This window comes from Rhinolophus ferrumequinum, chromosome 7 (genome assembly GCF_004115265.2).
Source record: "Rhinolophus ferrumequinum isolate MPI-CBG mRhiFer1 chromosome 7, mRhiFer1_v1.p, whole genome shotgun sequence".
NCBI lineage: Eukaryota > Metazoa > Chordata > Mammalia > Chiroptera > Rhinolophidae > Rhinolophus > Rhinolophus ferrumequinum.
In genome coordinates this window covers 25,786,417-25,810,492 of record NC_046290.1, presented here as the reverse complement: position 1 = coordinate 25,810,492, position 24,076 = coordinate 25,786,417, and the positions used below count along the sequence as shown (strand labels likewise).

At 33.8% G+C, this 24,076-nt stretch overlaps 1 protein-coding gene across 2 annotated transcripts in view; it reads left to right on the top strand.

Annotated features, from left to right (window-relative positions):
* RICTOR (RPTOR independent companion of MTOR complex 2) overlaps positions 1-23,630 on the top strand; it is a 102,791-nt gene extending 79,161 nt beyond the window's left edge. Inside the window, exons 23-39 of one of the 2 annotated variants that reach the window (XM_033110195.1) lie at positions 303-467; positions 636-712; positions 1,178-1,256; positions 2,326-2,435; positions 2,897-2,984; positions 4,188-4,280; positions 4,646-4,752; positions 5,290-5,519; positions 7,471-8,479; positions 8,766-8,837; positions 11,655-11,832; positions 12,609-12,693; positions 13,475-13,708; positions 19,006-19,161; positions 19,481-19,604; positions 21,065-21,203; positions 21,312-23,630. In XM_033110195.1, coding sequence (XP_032966086.1) covers positions 303-467; positions 636-712; positions 1,178-1,256; positions 2,326-2,435; positions 2,897-2,984; positions 4,188-4,280; positions 4,646-4,752; positions 5,290-5,519; positions 7,471-8,479; positions 8,766-8,837; positions 11,655-11,832; positions 12,609-12,693; positions 13,475-13,708; positions 19,006-19,161; positions 19,481-19,604; positions 21,065-21,203; positions 21,312-21,386 — 3,021 coding nt within the window. In that variant the 3' untranslated portion in view covers positions 21,387-23,630. The remainder of the gene's footprint in view (positions 1-302; positions 468-635; positions 713-1,177; positions 1,257-2,325; positions 2,436-2,896; positions 2,985-4,187; positions 4,281-4,645; positions 4,753-5,289; positions 5,520-7,470; positions 8,480-8,765; positions 8,838-11,654; positions 11,833-12,608; positions 12,694-13,474; positions 13,709-19,005; positions 19,162-19,480; positions 19,605-21,064; positions 21,204-21,311) is intronic. The other variant, XM_033110196.1, reaches the window with a different exon arrangement.
* Positions 23,631-24,076: the final 446 nt, after the last annotated feature.

Sequence of the window (24,076 nt, the reverse complement as noted above, 5' to 3'; positions counted from 1 at the left end):
AGTAAAATTAATTATAAATTGTAAGGCTATGAGATGGAATTTGAGTTTACTTAAAAATTTTGGTTTCTCCAAAGAATTCCATACAGTATCCATATTTTTATATAAAGGGGAAGGAGCATCTAGATAGAAACAAGTATTTTATTTTACTAGCACTAAAGTAATATTATCAAGGACTAGACCGGCCATTCCAATTTTCTGCCTTTTTCAAGTAGTAGAACTGTCCCAAAACAAAGTCAAACAGGCTCTCTCCGTGGTGAAGTTGGTGCTGTTGTTGTTTCTAATGTTTTCATTTATCTTGATAGGCCTGCAGGCTGTATGCAACAAAACATTTAAGAGTATTATTGAGAGCTAATGTTGAATTCTTCAATAATTGGGGAATTGAATTACTAGTGACCCAGCTACATGATAAAAACAAAACGATTTCTTCTGAAGCTCTTGATATCCTTGATGAAGCATGTGAAGACAAGGTGAGGGTTCATTATTTTATTATAAAATGGATATCAATTTTTATTAAAATACTCAGTTTTAATAAAAAATTATGTGAAATTATAATGTGTACAGTATAGGTGTTTTGGAAGTAAAGAATTTACTATCTTTCTGTAATTGCTAATTTGCTTAATAATTACTTATTTTAGGCCAATCTTCATGCTCTTATTCAGATGAAGCCAGCTTTATCCCACCTTGGGGACAAAGGTTTGCTTCTCCTCCTGAGGTAAATTTTAAGTAAATTTTTCTTACAGTTCTATTTTCTATCGTGTTCTCTCTGGCAGTGTATATTAAAGCTGGATTCAGATCTGAAAAGGAAGCACTCTAAAGGGTTTAGCAGTCAACTTCTGAAAGAAGTCTATAGACATTAGAAGCCTTTAGAACCTTGGACATTCTTTAATACTGAAACTGTCTTTTCATTGTTTTCCTTAATGTTTCTTTTACATTTCTATATCTCATGCTTTTCATGACATTTTCCTTTACTGTGATTGGATTCATGTGTTTTTGCAAAGATTGTGAAAATGTATTTGTAATCGAAGTTACAATAAATAATAGCTGACCTTTTAGTTTTAGAAAAAAGCTATTCTTAAAGTCTTTTAGCTTCTTAAACATATTTTTTGTTTGAGATTTTTAGTCCTTAAACATTTTTTGTCAGACTCCATGTTAAACTATTGCTTGTTTTAATTTACAGATTTCTATCCATTCCAAAAGGGTTTTCCTACCTGAATGAAAGGGGTTATGTAGCAAAACAATTGGAAAAGTGGCACAAGGTAACTTTCTAACAATTGGTACACCAACTGGTTCAAATTGTATGTTTTTATCTTGGGAAATAGATTTGTAAATTTGGAGGATTTTATATCATCAATATTTTGAAACTAAAGAGGTAAATATTTAAATATTACATGAAGTCAAGTCTTAAATTCTATATAATTATTTGTATTTTTGTTTATCCTTTTTTAAAACCTCAGTTATTTTATAGTGAACTATTGATTTTGTGTACATTATGTTGAATTTTAGATCCTCTCATTCTCTTTAATGCCTACATAGTACATTACTATATGATGTACCTTAATTTTTATAACCATTCCTGTATTTATGGGTATTTAGGTTGTTTCCAACTTTCTAGTTTTGTACGTGTAAAACTAGTTTTACTGGATATTCTTGCATGTATATCTTTGTATACTTTTGCAAGTATGTCTGTTGGATAAATTTCTTTAAGTATAATTGAGTCGAAACGTATGTGAATTTAAATTTTTGATAAATACTGCCAAATTGCTTTCCAAAGAAGTTCTACCAATTCTTTTAAACACTTTGAAGATCTTTTGCAATAAAGATGGCAGTGTGATTGGCTCTCACTTGAAAGAATTTAAAAGTTTCCCAAATCTTAGTGGGAAACATTTTTTACTTTTGACCTGATTTAAATCAGTGGGGAAAGATAATCATTTCTTACCAAAAGGTGGTAAAATGATAGAATTCAGTTAATCTACTTCTTAAAATTTCTAGTGAATATCTTCAGAGTTTAATATTAAGAAGCTAGTTTTGTTTTTAACTGAGAAAGGGATTCATTCAAATAAGACGAAAAGCAAAATTACTAACTTATATCAACCGCAAAATATTAATTGAAAACGAGGGGAAAAGTATAAGCAGAAATATTTTGGGTATGATAGAACATTTGCATTCATAATATCTTGTCCTAACCTTTTCAAAAATTTCTTAAATCCCCTAAACAGATGTTTATTTTTCTCGTATTTATGTTCCAAGATTTGTGAGGTACTTAACATGTTATAAATTTAGTGAATTTCTGATGTTATATACAATTAAGACTATATTATCTTCTAGGAATATAATTCAAAATATGTTGACTTGATTGAGGAACAACTTAATGAAGCACTTACTACTTACCGGAAGCCAATTGATGGTGATAACTATGTTCGTCGGAGCAACCAAAGGTACCATTCAGCCAGTTAATGGAATAATTTATTGCTGGTCCTCACATATAAAACGTAAAACCAGTTTGTAATAAATCATTAATTTCTCAAGTTTTCTGAGTACTTGGATATTTGATTTCTTACACTCACAGAGCAAAAATCTTCTTAAAGAACAGCATTGATTGCTCAGAAATTCCAGTGGCATTCATCAGATTCTACGAATACCCTTACTGATAAGCATACAGATACTCCATGTCTTACCCTAGTCTATCTGCCTCGTCTCAGCTCTCTTTCCACTACTCTGACACCAGCTAAACTATTATTTCTCTAGAGAAGTCCTCATGCCTTTCCATCTCCATATTTTTATTTATGCTGGGGGATTATATCTAGTAATTCTGTTTAGTATTTTATTGCAAGTCATTGTTTCAATTAGCATATTTAGAGTGAGTGAGTAGGTATATCAATCATCTTTGTTATATTAGATTACAGCGTCCTCATGTCTACCTGCCTGTACACCTTTATGGACAACTGGTACACCACAAAACAGGCTGTCATTTGTTGGAGGTACAGGTAAAAACATAATTTGCTTATTTTAAATAGCTACAATAGCAGGAAAAAAATCTTAATATTGTTAAAGTATTATCTTTGTAGAAGTGTCTCAAAAGTCTTACGGTCAGTGACATAATTGCTTTTAAAGTTGTCCATCTTGTAATTGACTTAAGCAGTCTATGTTTGTAATTCTTAGATATATTACTAGCTTCTGTGCATTTCTCTGACTTATGTGTCACCTTTTGCAAAGCTAATTCGTTACATAGAGTCAGTACCCCGTCTGAGTTACCTCCTTTATAATTTGTTGGGGAAGTTCATCTTAATAAAAACATACTGAAGAACAGTTTCTTCATTCCTTCTGTTTAGAAGTTAAACTGAACCTGATACAGATTCAGTTACCTTTGGTGAGCAACAAACAAAGTATAAGCTGCTGTTTCTTAGTTTGTCGCTATTCTCACATACTTCGTGGAGTGTAACAGGCTTAAGCAAGCAGTTGTTCTTTGAGTATAGTATGCATGCCAAGTTTGTGGCTGTGAATATGTCTTGTAACTACGTGTTTTCAATAAATACAACATTTTTCTTATGTTAGGAATAGTTGCAGAGGTATTTATGTATGTGTCTGAACAATTGTAATTAGTGATTTAGTTCCTTTTTGTATCGGTGTTCGTTTCAGGAGCAAAAGTTTTATGTAAATCTCTATATAGTTTCATATATTTCTACATCATGCCTATGAAGATGACTGGGGCACATATTTTTATACTATTTTCTTAAAAATTCACTAAAAATTTAAATGATTTGCTCAGTGTGTCATTACCTATATAGTATGATAAAATCTTGGCATTCATTTATTGTTTTCTATTTAAAGGGAGTAATAATTATGACTAACATTTTTGTCATAGTAGGTACCAAGTACGTTGTTAAGCACTTTATATGCAATAATTCATTAAATTATTAAACCTTATGAGACAGATGCTATTATTATCCCGATTTTAGAAATTAGGAGATCAAGGCATGGGGAAATTAAGTAACATGCTTACGGCCACATAGCTAATAAATGCTAACTGTAGAATATGAACTCAGAGCCCATACACTAATGCTGCCTCTTAAGAAATTTTACATAAGCAGAATTTACTAAGTGCAAACCTTAAATAGGTCTTAAGGTGTAATAAGAAAATACATTAAAAACAATTATTACTCATTTGAACTTTTTTTTCCTTTCTCTAGAATATTATTACAGAACTCTGTCACAACGTTCGTACACCAGATTTGGATAAATGGGAAGAAATTAAAAAACTGAAAGCATCTCTTTGGGCCTTGGTTTGTAATAAACATTTGTATAAGATCTTAATTTTCAGATTTGTCTAATTTCCCATTACTATTAAATAAATAAAAATCATATTATTTGGAACTTGTTCTTAGATTAATATTCTAATACCAAGATTGTTCCTGCCCATTTAAATATTATTTTTAAGCTGGAAGATAGATGATTAAACTGTTAGTTTTCTTGCTAAGGCAAATGGAACATTAATCCCTAAAGTTTCTTATTTGAGATTTTTTTCACATTTATTCCTCTCTCATAGATGGAGTTAATTTTTTTGTTTTTTGGCTAGCTTTCCAAATCTCTTGAAAGTTACTCTTGTATTATATTTTATATTTTATATAAGTGATTTCTTTTCTTTCAGGGAAATATTGGCTCATCAAATTGGGGTCTCAATTTGCTACAGGAAGAAAATGTGATTCCAGATATACTAAAACTTGCGAAGCAGTGTGAAGTTCTTTCCATCAGAGGGTATGTCATTTAACTCAGAAATCTTTCTAATGTATATGTTGTTGTTCACAAATGGGCATGAGGAAAAAGTATTTTATGATTCAGAGTAGTTCATTAGAATTGTTAATTCATGAAAGCCCTAATGATAGAAGATTTTTAAATGCATTAAGGTAAGCATCTTAAGGAGCTCCTTGTTTAATATTATCATTCTGTTTTTGTCATGATAATATTGAAGTTTACCTGGCCAGTAAACAGTGAAAGTGTAGTGTATCCAGTAGCCCTAATATTCCAAATTTACTCCAGAAAAGCTGATATTTTTTTTCCTAAGATTGCATTATGGTATTATAAATTTTTTTATTATAATTAGTATTTTTATTAAGAATGTTTTTGTGTTATTTATTGCTTCTAATTTACCCCTACCTCATTTTAAAGCATTTTCAATTTTTAATGGATTTTCAAGAAAATTCAAATGCATGTAACAGACTAATATTTTGTGGTTGCTTTAAGAAATCTCAGTTTGGAATAATAAACTGTCATTACTACATCTTTTACGTACAGGACCTGTGTATATGTGCTTGGGCTCATAGCCAAAACCAAACAAGGCTGTGATATTCTCAAATGTCACAACTGGGATGCTGTAAGGCACAGTCGCAAACATCTGTGGCCAGTGGTTCCGGATGATGTAGAACAACTCTGTAATGAACTCTCATCTATCCCCAGCACCTTAAGTTTGAACTCAGAGTCAACGAGCTCTAGACATAATAGTGAAAGTGAATCTGCGCCATCAAGTGAGTATCTTGACGGGGTCATGTGAAGTTAGCCATACTTAACATTTGTATTTGTAACATCAAAATTTAAATATGTTTGTTACATTCCTAATTTACTTTTTTCTAAGATAATTTGGCAAGAGTAACCTCTTGAAGGAGAATGTATATCTTTTCCCAACAGAATATATAGCCACCAACCTACATTGTTCTCTCCCCTTGCTTTCTAAATAGCCTTTAGAATATCCTACTTACAGAGTTAAATAACAAGCCATGTGTTAGAAGACCCATTCCCCTTTGTCATAAAACCTAATAAGTAAGTTTATTTACCTACCTTCTTCATTACATAGTTTTTAATTCATTTTTCAGATTCAGAGATTGTTAACCAGAATATATTTGTTAAGAGATTATATTCACATGTTCATTTTTGAGAGAAGAGCTAAATTTTAAAATTAAATAATGAAACTTAAAAGATCAGTATCAGAAATCAATTAAATAAAAAACAGTTTGTGACTTTAATCCCTGTGCTAAATGCTATTAGGTGTATAAAATTTAAAACATTTTAAGAATATAGTGCAATATTTATGAAACCATATTTTACCAGATCTAAGATGCTATGAATTAGAAGATGCACCAATATTTTATGTCCCACTAAAAAAGAAGGAATAAAAATGTTCCCTAGTAAACTAGGACATATCACTATTGCAAGATGCATCCTGATGTTAGAGCTACTAGTTATGAAAAATGTGCATCTTAGAATTAATAGAATATGGGAAATAAAATGAGTTATGCAAGTTTAGTTAGAATTTTATTTTGCCTTCTTTCAAAATTTATATTTGAAGTAGTTTATAATTATTCAACAGAAAAGTTAAAAATAGAAATAAAATAAAATCCTGTATATGTCATTAGGCACTTGGATTGAATCTTTTATTAGAGTTAGGCACTGAATTTAGATGAATTTCTTAGTACTTAATGCAAATGAGAAGTAAATATAATTGGTTTAAACATGAGTTTAAAATGTTGTGACTTGGTTCTTTGTAAGTATATTTTGTTTAAGATTGGGAATTTATTTTGTTATAAGATTAATGTCTCCTGCCTATTGTGAATAGAACCACCAGGAATCTGTACCAACTAAGTGGTACATCCATGGTTAAGGCTCTTTTTTTCCTTTAATTTTATTCTGAATATTTGGAGGTTTTGGAAACTCACTGGAATAATGAAACTTCATGTAGGCTATGCCAGGAGTCCTATAGTTTTTCTTTGGAAATAACAGAAGAACCTCATAATGATATAATTTTTCATTTTATTCAAGTCCAAACTGGATCTCAAGAAAGCTCTTTTTTTATCCCTTATATTTTTTATCAGTGAAATTCAAAATAATTGAGTATAATTTTTTTCATTCTTCTAATGAGAAGAAATTCTTTTGGAGGGAAGGGGAAACATTGTATGGTTTCTTAGGGCTGCCATAATGAAGTACCACAAACTTAATGGCTTAAAACAGAAGTTAATTCTCTCAAGTTGTGGAGGCTAGAAGTCCAAAATCAAGATGTCAGCAGGGCCATGAACCCTCTGAAATTCTGGGTAGAAAACTTCCTTTCTTCGTAGCTTCTGGTGAGAGCTGGCAGTCCTTGGTGTTCTTAGGTTACAGCTGCGTCACTCCAGTCTCTGTTATCACATGGTATTCCCCCCCGTGTGTTTGTTTTCACATAATCTTTCCATCTCATAAAGAAGGTAGTTGTGCTGGATTAAGGGCCCATTCTACTCCAGTATGACCTTAGCTTAACCAATTACATCTGCAACAGCCCTCTGAAGGAAGCTCTTTTTCTGTGGGTCAGCAATTTATCCCTTCATTTTTGAACATTTTTATCCCATATGACTGTTACACAATAATTTCTTGAAATATTTCCTTCCTAGTTACTGTGATTTTTGTCTGTCGTTTTTTGTGTGCTTTTATTAATCAGTGCTTTGCTCGTAGGCATGTTTATAATGGAGGATGAGCGGTTTGGCAGCAGCTCTACAAGCACGTTTTTCCTCGACATCAATGAAGATGCAGAGCCGGCCTTTTATGATCGACCCGGGCCTATAAAGGATAAAAATTCATTCCCTTTCTTTGCTTCTAGTAAACTTGTGAAGAATCGTATCTTAAATTCACTCACTTTGCCTAATAAAAAACATCGTAGTAGCAGTGATCCAAAAGGAGGGAAACTGTCCTCTGAAAATAAGACAAGCAACAGGCGGACCAGGACGCTTACGGAGCCCAGTGTTGACTTTAATCATAGTGACGATTTTACACCCATATCCGCAGTACAGAAAACATTACAATTAGAAACTTCATTTGTGGGGAATAGACACATTGAAGACACTGGTAGCACTCCAAGTATTGGAGAGAATGACTTAAAATTCACCAAGAGTCTTGGAACAGCGAATCACAGAGAAAACACGAGCCGAGAGAGATTAATTGTAGAAAGCTCAACGAACTCACATATGAAGATACGTAGCCAAAGTTTTAATACAGACACTACGACAAGTGGCATAAGTTCAATGAGCTCAAGTCCTTCCCGAGAGACAGTAGGTGTAGATGCTGCGACTGTGGACACAGACTGTGGAAGTATGAGTACTGTGGTAAGTACTAAGACTGTTAAGACAAGCCACTACTTGATGCCACAGTCTAACCATCTCTCTCTCTCCAAGTCCAACTCAGTGTCCCTGGTGCCTCCAGGTTCTTCTCATACACTTCCTAGAAGGGCACAGTCCCTTAAAGCACCCTCTATTGCTACAATTAAAAGTCTAGCAGATTGTAACTTTAGCTACACGAGTTCTAGAGATGCCTTTGGCTATGCTACGCTGAAAAGATTACAGCAACAAAGAATGCATCCATCCTTATCTCATTCTGAAGCTTTGGCATCTCCAGCAAAAGATGTGCTGTTTACTGACACCATCACCATGAAGGCCAACAGCTTTGAGTCCAGGTTAACACCAAGCAGGTGAGCGAATATATATCTAAAACTGAACAATAATGGTTGCATTTTAACAGACTTAAATGTAAAGCATTAACCAGGTTTTACATCTACATTAGCCTCAGAACTGACCTATTATAATTGTTTACTATGGTAGGCTATAAGCTCCTAGTTACCCGATATGATTTGAAATGGATTCTTGCAGCTGCGAGGGGGGAAAAGAAACTCCTTTAGGCCCTGAAAGTAAACATACATGCTTTGCAAGGACAACCAAGTCACAAGCTTTTTTTTATTTATTTCTCGCTTCTGCAAGGATCGATTTTAAAAAGAAGCATGTCGGGGGAATCAGGAGCTTAAGACCTACAATAACAAACAACTTTTTCAGGTAGGTCAATTTAAGGCTCCAAAAGTTGACCTTTTTTTTTTTTTTTTTTAAAGTAACTGAAAATTTCAGTAAAATTCTTTTCAGTTTAAGTAGCTGTTATTAAGTAGGAAATTAATGAACATTAAAAGAATTACTTGGCCCTCAGGATTCAGCAATACCAGTTTGCCTGTACTCAAGGATATTTTGGGGATACCTATGCCATGTCGAAGATTACAGCAAGCTGGTCAAAGTAAACAATTTTGATATGTAATGCTAAATTTGATTGTTGCAAAAATTTCTGTACCTATTTTTTTTTGGGCCAAATACTTCTAAAAACCTTTCTGGTTTTAGATTATTCATGTACACTTATTTAGTATTTGTCAAGTACTAAGAATAATAGTGCCTGGAGTATATTGAATATTCAGTAGAAGTTAGCTATTATTATCATCATTATTATTGGTAATCCTGTCTTTAATCCTTTTGGCTCTTATGTAACCAAAATCTTAATCACATTAAGAAGTGATTAAGCAGTTTTGTTTCCATAATGCTAACACATTTAGTATAAGGGGTTCCTGGTAGCAAATAATCAATTAAATCTATGTAGTAACGTTAATGAATTCTGTTCAAAAGGGTACCTCAGACCTGCATTCAGAGTTTCTTACATTTATTCTAAGAACTTGGATATTAGGTTTTCAGGCCTATAGAAGCAACAATTAGAAGCTTCTGTTGGTAGTACACTGTACAGGAAAGGACAGGTGATAAAATTGGTAGCAGAGGAGGAAACTTCCACTACAACAAAGTATTTGAAAACTACAGCATCCTGGGAGCAGTCAGTCGGGAGCACTAGATAACACAGCACACTGAAATACGCAGTGAGAGTCCCACCACCTTACAGCTCAGTACAATAGCTAAAGTGCTGTGAACTTGGAGCCATCCAGTTAGGTTTTTGGTCGCTCATCGAAGGAGACATTCCTATCCAAATGGACTAACGCATAGATAAGAAGTATAGTGCTTAAATATTCATAAGAATAAACCACAAAGACAGTTATTCCCGAATCACTTATTCCCTAACTAATCTGGGTTCTTAGTATCTTATTTCCTGTATTTTCTGTTAGAACAGGAGGAGATTTGGAAATTTTACTGCTAGAGTAAAATGCCAAGTCATTGGCATTATAAAGAATGAATAGGTGTTTTTGATTTCTTGGGAGGGGAAATAAAATAACAAGAAAAAAACAAGAGAAACAGGAACAGCTTATACAAAGGCTTGAAAGCATAACAATCTTCATGTTCATCAAATCTTTCCTTTATTTTTCAAATTATATTTAGTACTTACTTGGTACTAAGGTCCATGGAGGAAAAAATTGTCGGCATTAGTTTTCCTATTCCTACTTCTATTTGGTTCAGAGAAAATGAAAACAGTGGAAGATAACTATACATTTACTTGAAAATAATGGATTGGAATCCAGGCTAAGAAAATGGTTTTTTGCTTGTTTTATTTTTGTTTTTGTTTTGTTTGTTTTGTTTTCTTGTAAAATTAAAAGAGTAGGCATACTGACACCTGTGGTATAATGGATGGCATGAATCCAACAATCTTAAAAACTATTTCCTTGGGGTATAGTAGAAAAAACACTGAAGTGTAGGAATCCTTAATCTTGAGTTGTAATCCTCGCACTGAGAGTATGAGCTTGGACAAAGTTCTATAAATTATACTGTAATGTCTCATCTGCCTGGAATTCAACAGCTTTGCAAACCTCAGCAATCCAAAACAAAGCTAGGCAGACCTCTCAGTTGCTCACCATTATAAATTTATATAGTACAGTTCATGAATTTTGAAATATCTAGGCCTCAGTTGCCTTATCTAGTGGCGATTGGAGTAGATCAGAAGTTGTAAACTTTTTAAATGTTGCTTTTTAAGCAGAGAAACCCTTTCTTCACAAAAACGTTTCTGTGGAAACCCAATATGTAGAATAGATAAAAATGGAGCTGCTCTGGCTGAAAAAGGGATTAGGAACGCGAGTAATCTAATAATTCTTTCTGCCCACTCCAGTAGTCCTTGAGTTTTATGGAGTCAAGAAGTATAACAGTATAATTTTAAAACCACTGACTTATTTTTTGAAATTTTTTGTAAATTTCTATTGTGAGTGGTTTTTAGATAGAAATTAGTAGAAATTGTGTGGTTTTTGCTATGGTCTAAAAGCTACTGTTTTTGAAGCATTTATTTTGTGTGCTTTACAAAATAATTCTTTAACACCAGGCTACATATACGAAGCCTAGTAGCTTGTATATACAATGCTGATACCTAGTAAATATTTTAGCATGTCCATTGCACGAAGAAGAATCTTTATGAGAAAGGTAAATCTTATTGAAATATCAGTAGACCATATTTGTTATGAAGTCACTAGTAAGGAGTACATTGAGGAAGTATTAATGTTTCATATAAGGCTATCTCTTGTAATATTTAGAAATGATACCATTTTTGCTATTTTGTGTCTGCCGTGTCACATAAATCTTATGTTGATAAAGCATTGAAGTAATTACCACACAAAGAATGAAAAGTAATTCTTATTTCTCATAAAAATAATGTTAAATAGAGTTATACCTGGGAGACCATAACAGTTGGTTTTGATAGCGGTTAACGTTACTGATGATCTTTTATATATCATTTTATAACAGTTAAATATTTTCAAGTGTGTATATGTCCTCAGTAAACAAGATGGCACTGTTTAGTACTTGACTAGATACTTATCTTTTATGAAGATATGAAAATAAGTTATAATTTCTTTGTATAATTGCTATTGCAAATCAGACTAATGCCAGTGTTTGTTTATGGTATTTTAGGTTCATGAAAGCTTTAAGTTATGCTTCATTAGATAAAGAAGACTTATTAAGTCCTATTAATCAAAATACCCTGCAGCGATCCTCCTCTGTGAGGTCCATGGTGTCCAGTGCGACATACGGGAGCTTAGATGACTATATTGGTCTCGCTCTTCCAGTAGACATCAATGATATATTCCAGGTATTGTAAATTCTATTGTTTTCTTAGGATTTGGTTTCCTGTCTTTTGCACATTCTGTAACTGCTTTGTAGAAATTATAGAGTGGAGAAGGTGATTTTTTAAGGCAGTTTTGTTTAAAGAAATTTTTTGAAAATCATTTCACCTTTCTCAACTGTTGTTTAGTATCTCCCAGTCCCCAGAACATTATCCTTCTCTTTCCACATTAAATCAGCATCTTATTTGATTTTATCAGTATATTCTCTATATAAACGTAGTGAATTCCTAACCTTGCTTTGAGTCACATTTGACTTATTCCATGTTGCTTTTTTAAATTGAGATATAATTGACATATAACATTTTGTAAGTTTGAGATGTACAGTGCATTCCTTGTGGTGGTGGGGTTTTTTGTGGGATTTTTTTTTCCTAATGCCTGATCCTGTTTATCCCATACAGGGCAGCCACATGTTGAGCCCAGTCGTATAAAGTGGCCCTAATCCCATGAGATACTCACAAATCTTTAGGTGATAGTACTAAATATACACTTTCTCAAAAATCTAAAGACATTTTGGATAAATTCTAAAATAAGTACTTTAATATTCAAGTCACCAAGAATAGATAAGGACTTTAAGGGTTATTTGTTCTTTTGTCAAGTTTTGGTAATTTAACCTTCTGTAACATTTTTGTTATAGGTGTGTATGATAGTAATTCTATTTAAATTTCATTTAATTTTACTAATATTCATAAAGTGGAGTTCTTTTTATAGGAAGACTTACCATGATTTACATCTGTTTTATTAGGTAAAGGATATTCCCTATTTTCAGGCTAAAAACATACCTCCACATGATGATCGAGGTGCAAGAGTGTTTGCCCATGATGCAGGAGGTAATGCATGGTTTGTTCTCATGAGACTTCTCTTTATATTAAAAAGAAAGTTTTTTTCAGTAGGATGACACTACAAATTCAGGTATACTTACTTTTGAGTCATCTCTATAATTTTACTAAAATAATTGTTTGAGTCAATTTAAAATTAAACCACAACATTTTTGTGTGTGCATGAGGGATTTTAGAAAGTGTTTTCTAAAGTACCCAGCCTCTAAGAAGACAAAAACTAGACCAGTTACTTACTTCTATTTTAAATAAATAAAAAATTTGTAACGCTAATCCTTATAAGTCTAAAAAACAGCCATTTGGGCCAAGGACAGTGATAAAAATGTACTTACACATTGTATGGTCTCTCTTTGTTATGAACTGTAATATTTTAAAGAATATAGGCATATCAGCTATGGGTTTAAAGCTTCATAATCTTGATTATTTTTTTAAACAAGTATCTCTTTAGACTCAGAATTAATTACTTTTCTTTATGCATATATTGAGGATAATTGAAATGGTGCTTTAATTGTATAATCTCAATTTTCCATTTTGTATCTAACACCTCATATTAGAGTAATATAAACATATCTACTGACTTTAATTATTTTCCTAGTTAAAGCAAATTGTTCTTTCTTCTTCCCAATTAAGTTTAGATTTTGAGTGATAAAAAGAATTGTGGTATTTTCCCCCTGGTTTTCCTTCTTTAAAATTTGACATAGTTTAAGTCACCTTGAAAGAAGTTGTCATTGATACTGTCTTTCTCAGTTTATGTTTTATATTTACTTATGCACAGGTCTTCCGTCTGGAACTGGAGGTCTTGTAAAAAACTCTTTTCACTTGCTACGACAACAGATGAGTCTTACGGAAATAATGAATTCAATCCATTCAGATGCTTCTCTGTTCTTAGAAAGTACAGAAGACACTGGATTACAGGAGCATACAGATGATAACTGCCTTTATTGTGTCTGTATTGAAATTCTGGGTTTCCAGCCCAGTAACCAATTAAGTGCAATATGTAGTCATTCAGGTGAGTGATTATGTCCTTCTAGACGAATCCATCTGAGTTTGAATCTGCTCCAGTTACCAGTCATCTCCCAGCCCTGTCGATCATCCCTCCTACTCCATTCTCACTCCCTCAGCCTTAGTTCAGTCACTTAACATCTTCCTGTTGGGGCGTGGGGTAGTGTTTCAATCTCCAGTTTTGGCTCCTTCCAGTTCCCTTTCAGACTACTGCCTGGGAATAACCTCTTGACAGTTCTTTACTGGCTATTTATTCATGCCCAGCACACACTCTTGGTATGATCAGCCTAGTGTCCTTTTTCACCATTCTCTGGTCTTATACTTGACATACCATTACTGACTGACTTGAAGTTTTTGAACAAATTGTGCTCTTTTTCATGATTCTAGGCATGAAACAGGTGTTTTCCCTGCTGTTTCCTCTGCCCCTCCGCCTCCTGACGCACATGCAAGTTCACACACGAGCACACTGTCTGTTTGGCAAGTCCACCCTATCCTAAGTGTCAGTATTTTTTCTGCGAAGCTTTCTCTGACTCGGAATTACATGTTGACTATCCTTCCTCTCTACTCTTCATTGTCCTTTGTACATAGATCTCTTAGGATAATTATTGCTTGGTTATTTTTTTCCCTTTCACTCAATAAGTTCTTTCAGGGTGTGGTCTGTTTATGTCTTTTCATGTTTATAGTTCTGATATCTAGATGCAGACTGCTTTGTACTTTAGACATTCCGAGTATTTTCGGTCAGGGAGTAAATAAAGCAGACTGCGATTCAGCTTTTTTATATGATTTAACAAATGACTTATATTAGCAATTTCAAATTAGTATGTATGTGTTTAAAGTGTTACCGTAATACCTTTTCTTGGTGAATATCACTGAGCTACCCTCAGAAAAACCTAGTGATGACCAGAGTTCTCCGAATCACTCTTCCAAATTTCTCCTTGGTATTCTGATTTGGAGCTTCCCAACTGATGGGTCCCAGCACACTAATATGCCACAGATAGGTTATAAGTGTCCTGAGATGTTAGCCCCCTAGGTGATTCTGTGCCCCAAGGGAGCCTGGGTTTGACGAACGCCTGGATGAAGCACTTCCTACTATGAACAGTCCTTTGAAAGAAAAGGTTTGAGCAGTATTGTTCCAAAGTATTTCATACAGTAGAGAAGATGCTATTTTAAATCACTTGGCTGTATACATCGTTTATGATATTTTCTGCAAGTTCTGCTTCTTCCATCACTCACTCAACAGTACTTACAAAGCATTTACTATGGAGTTTTTCTATACTGTTTTCTTCTTATTTATCAAATAAGAAATGAAGAAACCAGCCCCTAATTCCCCAGTCACAGACAGTCACAGCTAGTTCTAACCCATTTGTGACCTGTGGCTGGGAGAGGGATCAGGCAGTGTCATGAAGTGTGGGAGGTGAAGGACTTGCAGTCAGAGCCTCTCCTTTTGGCACAGCCATCAGAGCCCCTCGGCTTGTCATTCTAGTGATGTTGGGTGTCAGAATGAACAGCAGCAGGGGGGAATAACTCTTAATTGGAAAATGATTACAATTTGCTATTGATACCCATCTCAGAGATGTGAAGGGGGGAGGCTAATTGTTAAAAAGTCAGTGAACCTTGACTCATTCCTGCAGTCAACATAATATTTACCACACCAGTATCACACCATGGGTGTGGTGTTAAACTAGATGCTAGGAAAATAATTGGGAGAGAGAAAAGTAAAGACATTATTCTTGTACTCTTTGAGCTTTAGTCCAATGGGGAAGGAAATGAATTGATTGATCGATCGATTGTTCCACCAATCATATTGATTATACAGATATAATACTGCATTTGTAAAAAGTGCCATCAAGGATAGATACATGATATTAGCAAAGGAATATAACCAAATAGGTAGGTCAAAGAAGAAACTTCTGAAGAAGGTAATATTGACCTGTGGTCTAAAGAATGAATAGAAGCTAACTAAGTGAAAACTGGAGTATAGAGAATTTTAAGACAGAGGGAAAAGCATGAGCAAAGGTCTTTCCTGATGTGAGCGAGCATGGAAAGTAGAAGGGACTAAAAAGACACCCGTGTGAATGGAGCTCAGAAAGCAAGGGGAAGGAGATGCAAGATCAGCCAAGAAAAATAGGTAGAGACCAGGCCCTGCAGAGCCCTTGCTACCCAAAGAGTGGTCTGTGGACCAGCAGCATAGCTCAGCATCACCTGAGAGCTTGGTGGAAATGCAGAATCTCAAACACCTCCTCACACACCGAATCAGAATTTTCATTTTAACAGGTTATTCTGCACACAGTAAAATTTGAGAAGCACTGCTATAGGCTATGTTAAGGATTTTGTGTATCAGACATCCTTATCCACGGCAGGTAATTAAAAAACACTCCTGCTATTTCATGATCATGTTAAAGGGATGTCAAGAGTTGAACCAATACATTTCATTCTGGAAAACTTCCTGTCTGGTGGTGCTGGTAGTGGTAGTGGTGGTTCAAAAAATGTTCAAGTCAGGAGAAAGGCTATAGGATATTTAGTAACATTTTATTGTGTCCACCACCTTCACAGATATTTATACACTGTGGTTCTGTGCAAGGTGAAATGTTGGCCTTTCAAAATTTAGTATTACATGTTTTTGTTGGGTCCAATTTATATATACTACCACATTTGCCCTCATGTCGCTAAGTAACTTAGAGTGGAAATAGGAGTATTTTAGACCAGACCAGCTGTGAAAGCAAAAGCATTAGAAAAAAAAATCAGCTCACTCTAAAAGGTAATGGCAAGAAGAGGAGTTTGAATGTTTAGGTTATTAAATTGACATTTTGTGAGTAGTGGGAAGAAACTACACTGGGGAGGGGAGGGCCTTAATGAGACAGTGCTGGTTTTCAAATTTATTCTAGCTATAGAAGCCATGTTGTAATCCAGATCTTTGCAGAAGACCAGTGGTATGCAGATGCCCGTCTAGGGGAAGGATGGAGTCTGGTCTGCCTGGCCTGGCCCAGGTGATGAGATGGGGGGCTGCGGGCAGGACATGCTCGGGCCCCGAGGAACGCTGAAGGCCACTGATGTAAACGTGGCAGAGCAGGGAGCGTTAGTTCACGAAGACTCAGGCTCAAGGCCAGACTTTTCCACCTAATTCGTTATTTGATCTTGGGCAATCTGCCTAATTTCATTGAGCTTTAGTTTTTATTTTTGCTTAAATCTCTACCTGGGAATAATGATAACTACCTTATATTTAATAGCATGTAAGATTAGCATTCAGTAAGCTCTCTGTAAATGGTAACTCACAGTAAGTTGTTTATATTAGAAATGCTATTCTCATAAATTCTAATAGTTCAATTATAGTAGTGATCTTATTGTGCTCCTAAGGAAAACTCGTCCTCACTTTCTTGTACATCTTTGTACATCTTTCTTGTACATCTGTCCAAGCAGCATTTGGCTGCTGTCCAAGAGAAATGGTTGTATGTATTAGACAGAGCTCCTCACAGAAATTCTTAATCTATTCATAAATAAATGTTTCAGCATTTCCCATAAGCTATTTTGGGACTTACTGCTTTCTGGTAGGAAAATTTAGCTTCTGATTTTTCTGAATTAACTCATATGGTTAATTACGCGTATATTTTATTTTTTGCATAGAGCTTTTTATTCCCATGTTTCATGTCTCCATTTTTAATTAAAAGATAAAATAAGCTAAGCTAGAATTAATTGAAACTAGAGGTAACAATAAAAGCAAATAACTACAGTTAAGCTAAACATCAGTCATATAGATAAAACAATTTAGTTGATGGGCATAATGTTTCATCCAAATTAAAAATAATCTTGAAATGAAGTATCTCGAGTAAAAGTGTTCATTGCATTGGATATTTCTTGAGAGAAGATGGAAAATAAAGTCCTTAAAGGTAAATATCATCAACTGAGTTTGCAGTTTGCCTTCAGTGGAGTTAGAGACTAAATTATCTTCCATGAATAACAAAAAGGAGGCCAGCTAGCTGTGCCTTCCTCCACTTCCAAGAGTTTTTAGTTCTCTTTATCCTGCCAATTTATAAATAATGCCCATGTTTTGCACATAACACATGAAGTTTGCATTTAACACATGTAATTCATTAAAAAATGTATTCATATGGTTTAGCGTGTTTCACAGAAAAAATACACCCTATGTAGGAAGTGCCTTGTATTATCAGTAAATTAAAATGCTGTTTCTCATCTCGAATGGGATAAACTAATTACTGTATTGAAACCGGGCTTAGTTAGAGAAATAACTTTTATTTTATTTAAATGAAAATGAATGCCATCTTTAGAAATAGAATGCAATTCTAACAGGTAAGAAATGTTAGGAGTCATTACTGGTTAAAAGGGAGGCTGAAATAAATTAGTTTATAACTTTTTAGAAACATGTTGATTGAAAAAAGTATAACTTTCTTACTGTTACTTGTGCTGGAATACTTTTTCATTATACTCCCTGGGTAGCTCATCAACTGAGTGTAAGATAAGATACTCATCTTTTATCTGGTTATTCAGCGTTACTGATTCTTAAGTACATCTTCAGTTCTCAGATATTTTGGCAATAGTTTTATATTTTAAATCAATGTATAATTTGAGTAGCATGTTTTACTTTTTATTGCCTGACAGACACATGACTTCGTTAATAATCAAAATTTTAAAACTGCTAAATTTATAGAGCTTCTCTTCCAAGGAACCAAAGCATTTAATGCTTAGTATTATGTAAACAACAGAGGGAGAGGGTAGTATGTGTTGACATCGGTCTAGTCTCCTGGGCAGGAATGAACTGATACATCAGGGAAGTATGATTCTTACATTAGTAATTATTAAATGGGAGAAAAAGCAAGTCATAGAATAATACATATATTATAGTATAATCCCACTTTATACCCAAAGAGCAAAAAAAAAATTAAAATAGCAAAATATATGAAATTATGTATCATACTTTTAACATTTTCCTCTGGAGAGGGTTATTTCGTTTGGTGGTGGGAGGGATGGAAGGCATAAGGTACCTTCACTTTAATTTTATATACGTCTTTATTTGAATTTTTAAATAATCACATTAATATATTATTTTTGTAATAATATATAAATTAATAATATATACGGAAAATAAAATTTTACGTATAAATGTCTTTAGAATTTAACAAATTTCACAATCTGACTGTCCAAATTTACTTTGAAAATATTCATCATGGAAAATAGTTATAGAACACTGGAAAAAAATTACAAGGAATTATCTCCTCTGTAGTATACAGAGCAAGCGTAGGAGTTGAGCCATTGTGATACTTTAATTGAAATAATTAATCTTTTCTTCAGACCTTCAAGACATTCCATATTCTGATTGGTGTGAGCAGACTATCCACAATCCTTTAGAAGTGGCTCCCTCTAAGTTCTCCGGGATTTCTGGCTGCAGTGATGGAGTGTCTCAAGAAGGCTCAGCCAGCAGCACCAAAAGCACAGAACTGCTACTAGGTGAGTTTTCAGATTCAAATCCAAGCGTTGTTAATAAAGCTCAGCTGGGTTTTTTTGTTGTTGTTCATAAATAATGTGAATTAATGTCTCAAAACTGACAGATCTGCTTTAGTGAGGCATGTTTAGCCAACTATTGGATCTCTCTCAGCTGCTGATGTGGCCCCTCTGCTTTCATTAGAAAGAGTTTTCCTTCCAAAATGATCAGATCATGTGCAGTTTATCTCTGTTTTAGACCTTTAGTAAAGTTTAAAAACAAATGCCATTAGTTATAATCATTTTCTATTGTGACATAAATAAAATATTTTAATCTTTTTTTCAGGTGTTAAAACAATTCCAGATGATACACCAATGTGCCGTATACTCCTTCGCAAAGAAGTTCTAAGATTAGTCGTTAATTTGAGTAGTTCAGTTTCAACTAAATGTCATGAAACTGGGCTTTTAACGTAAGTTAATATTAAGCATGAGTGTTCTTTTTGCTACTTTTTACGGTGAAAAAGATACTTGAAATACTTTGTTAGATTAATTAGGTTACATCAGTAGTTCTCAACTTCATGGTATGTCTATCTACCGGGAGTGCCAAAAAAATGTATACAAGTGGACACTTTGGTTAACATTTCTCAAACAGTAGTTCGCCGTAATCAGAAGTGTCTGGACGTTGATGGTAACCACTTTGAGCACCTCTTGTAATTGCAGAAGTCAAACGTGACTTGTATTCATCTTTTGTTATCGGTATATATTATTACCGTTTAATAGTTTTTTCCTTTCTTAAATTGTGTATACATTTGTTTGGCACCCTCTGTATATGAAGCTAGATTTTCTTCGTATACTTCAGCCAAAATGGTAACATTAAATGCAGAAGCACGTATATGAATCCAGCTATCTTCTATTAAGCCAGACTTGAAAGAGATCTATAAAAATGTAAAACAGCACCATTCTTCTCACTTATTTAGTTTTGGAAAATATAGTTACGTTTCATTAAAATATATGTATGTGTGTTAACATGTAATGGGCTTATTTTTGAAATTAATCAAGATTTTGAAATTTTCTTTAATTTCTCATATGGTAATTATCGATGGCTGTAACCCACAAAAAATGTTGGGGCCCTCAATATTTTTAGAAGGTAAGGGAATACTGACACCAAAAACTTTGAGAAAAGTTGACCTACATAAAATAAATAGTATTTTCTTGGTTTAATTTGCCCGGTTTTCCTCCTTTTTCTTAGTAAAAGTTGCATATTTTTATTGTTTTCCTAAATCACAGCAATATGCTCAAGTTCAAACTGAATATTCCAACATTTTTGCTTTGCACTATTTAAAGCAGTGGTCCTCAAAAGAAATACAACTCACGGTCTCCTCTGGGGCTTTAGAAAAGATAGTATCACAGATGCCGGGGTCCCCTTGCTGACCTCCTGGCCTCAAGGAGGAGTGGGTCCTTAACCTGTGTATTACCCCAACCCTCCCGCCACAGCTGAGTCTGACCTGCACTCCTAGCTAAAAGCCACTGTTTGAAAGTCGAAAGATATAAAGAGATAGCTCAGTCAAGGATGTTAATTAATAACTTCAGTGTAATTTTAAAAAATTATTTCTATTTTAAAACTTAATTTTTAGAATATTTGAGTCATCCTAGACTGATAAATTTTGCCATTTCTCATGCCAGTGAAAAAGAATATTTCTAACTTTCCAGGGAACATTTGGGTTTTGATTATTTTAAAAGATAACCCAAAATGTAAAATATCTAAGTTCAAGGTAGGAATATTAACATTTTGTATTCTTATGCCATTACCCCAAATATGCCATCTCATCAATATCTGGAGAAAAAAACATTTAAAAAATGATACTTTGGAGGAAAAGTAATTGTACTTATTACAGTTTTTATCACACCATAACCTTGTCTTTCATTTTAGAATTAAGGAGAAGTATCCCCAAACATTTGATGACATCTGCCTTTACTCTGAGGTTTCCCATTTGCTGTCACACTGCACATTTAGACTTCCGTGTCGGAGGTTCATACAAGAATTATTTCAAGATGTACAGTTTTTACAAGTAAGTAGGATTTGTACTTCTGAAAATTATCTTTGAAGAATAATTCTGTGTTTAAACTAAGTTAAAAGAGAGATGAAATTTGATTAAAATTGACCACTTCTTTCCTAGATGCATGAAGAAGCAGAGGCTGTGTTGGCAACACCACCAAAGCAACCTATAGTTGATACATCAGCTGAATCCTGACCTCATATTTATGATGTATATAGATGGATACTATATATACTCATATTTGTGGAGTTCATAAATGCCTCAGAAAACGCAGACTGACTGGGCAGCAAAGACAGGAGTATCTTCTGTACACTGTTCCAGCAACGTTTGGTACCTGAACAGTTGGAACTGCAGACTTCCCTAACCAAAACAACTTCTTCTTCTCCCCGTTGAGCCCTTTTGAGGGATCATTGGTCATTACCACAGTTTTAAGAGTTTTAGTTACCATTGTATGCAAGAGCCAAGCACTGAATACCTACATAGGTTTTCTATTTTTTCATTTTAAGTGCGTAATAACAATGGGACAATAATAGGATATGCAGAAGCACCCTTCACACAGTTACTTCTGAATTCTTTTTCTAGGGTAAATAAAAAGATGCCTTGTTTGTTAACTAATTCATGGAAACCAGGAATCAGTGTTTCTGAGACTGTAGCCTGTTACCACCATGCGGTGTGCTCTAACTGCTGGTATGAGGGGGAGCTTGAGCCCTTCCACATTTTTCTTAATGTTTGTAACACTACTTCAGAGGTCTGTCACCTCAAAGCAAAAGAAGAGCCTCAACAACCCAGGACTTATAAGTTATTTTTGTTACTAGACTTGCATAAAGTTTCTTACTTGTTTTCCTTCTCTTCAGTTTGTTGCAATGTGTTATTATAGGCTATTTGAACTGATTAAGGTTTTTCACTACAGTTCCTGATTAAAACCAGAAAATCATTTTATAATTGAGATATTTCCCATTGACAGAATGCATATATTTTCAGTGGACTTCCATTTTATCAACTTCCCATATCACCATTTTAAACAGGAAATTGAACAAGCACTATTAATTTAGACCTAAAGCAAAAGAAAGCATTAAGTAATACTTTGGATCTCCTAAGGAAAAGTTGTTTGCATACAATTTACTACACATTCCATGGGAAAAGAACAGCCATATTTTCTTTGAAAAAAATCATTAATGACACTTTTATTACGATTAAACATTGTAGTGAAAAGCCTTAAGTACCAAATTTTAAAGCAGCAGTAATTTAATTTTTATATCAGTGTTTTTGTTTTGCACAAACTAAATGCAGTGATAGGTGAGTTTATGAGTACAGTAATTGCCTTTATCACATTTGTGAAGTTGTTAAGTTGATGAGGGCAAAGTTTTGTTATTTGTGTGTTTAATTTGTGTATGTCTAAAGATATTTGGAAATCTTTACAGGAATTAAACATATATGCAAATTTGTATATAAAAATAGCATGGCCATCATCATTAGAATGCTTGTAAATGAAAAGGGTTATCTTTTTTGAGGTCTGTATAGAAATAGAAAAAACATCCAGCTGGATTGATTAGGACCGTTTTTTAATTCATTTGCGTATACCATTTTTACAGTACACATTAGCTTTGACACAGTCATAGTATATTGATTAATGTTTTCCCATATTACAAATCCTTTTTATAATGGGCTTGTTCTCTGAGATCTCTGTAAAGAACCCTGTGAACTAGAAAATGTAACTCACAGAGATACGTGTTTTTTTTTAATTTACTGGCACTGAAAGTTCCAATTGGGATGAAGCATTTCATCTCACTTCATAACACCTCTTTGACTGCACTTCAGTGAATTGTTCTTATGTGCACTGTGTAGCAACTTACATTATAACAAAGCAGATAAGGGCTGTAAGCTGCTGCTTATGTTAAAAAGTGGTTCTTCAGATTTTCTCTCATAAAATCCAATTGAAGATAAGACAAACAATTTTTTACACTTTAACTTATCACTGAACCCAAGTGTTTATTTAAATATCAACAGTAACAGTACTTCTGAAAACGTTGCCTGTCACCTTGGTCTTTGGTTTTGGATTAAACTGCCTTCCAGAGAACCAAATGTCAGAAATACTAGACCAAATAGTGGTTAAAAACTCCAAAGGAGGTAATATAGTAATTTTATTCACAATGGGATTAACATGTTTTAGACATTCATTTTAAACACTACCTCAGTTAATATAGGGTATAAAATCTGTGGTTTAATCCCTCAGAAGTTAACAGTAATTCTTTCCCCTCACACACAACCATCCCCATTCCTGGACCCCATCTCACTCATCCACCCTGAAGTGAAATCTTCGTATTGTTAGCCTGAACAGTTTTTTTAACTATTACTTTGAAAGACTTGTATGTATACATCATAATATTTGCCTATAGCACTTAGTTTGGGGAGACACTCAGAGCTTTGTGGTTATCAGTAATTTAAGAAAAATGTACTTAAATGTACAGTGCTATTTGGTTTATCCATGGTTCGCTGACAGGTCTAATAATGTTCTCTTTGAATATGCGTTTGTATAAAAGTAGACTAATGATGAAAAATGCTCACATGCAGTGCCAAGTGATTAACTTAGGTGTTTAAAAATATTAAATTATAGCAGAAAAGATTAGGAATGATGTCAGTGGTAATAGAAATAATTGAGAAAAGCATCTATAAATCATAGATATTACCAGACTATAAAATACCAAAATGTCAACTGTAGTTTTTCAAGATTTTAGAATTAATCTTAGTCCATATAAATTTGTACTATTGCTAATTATTGATGATTTGGAGGAATGTGGGCAGTTGTGCTGGTTGTAAACTGTGAATTTTTAATTGTAAAGAGAATTATTTCTAATTGAAAAAATTTTTTTCTAGAACAGATTTCA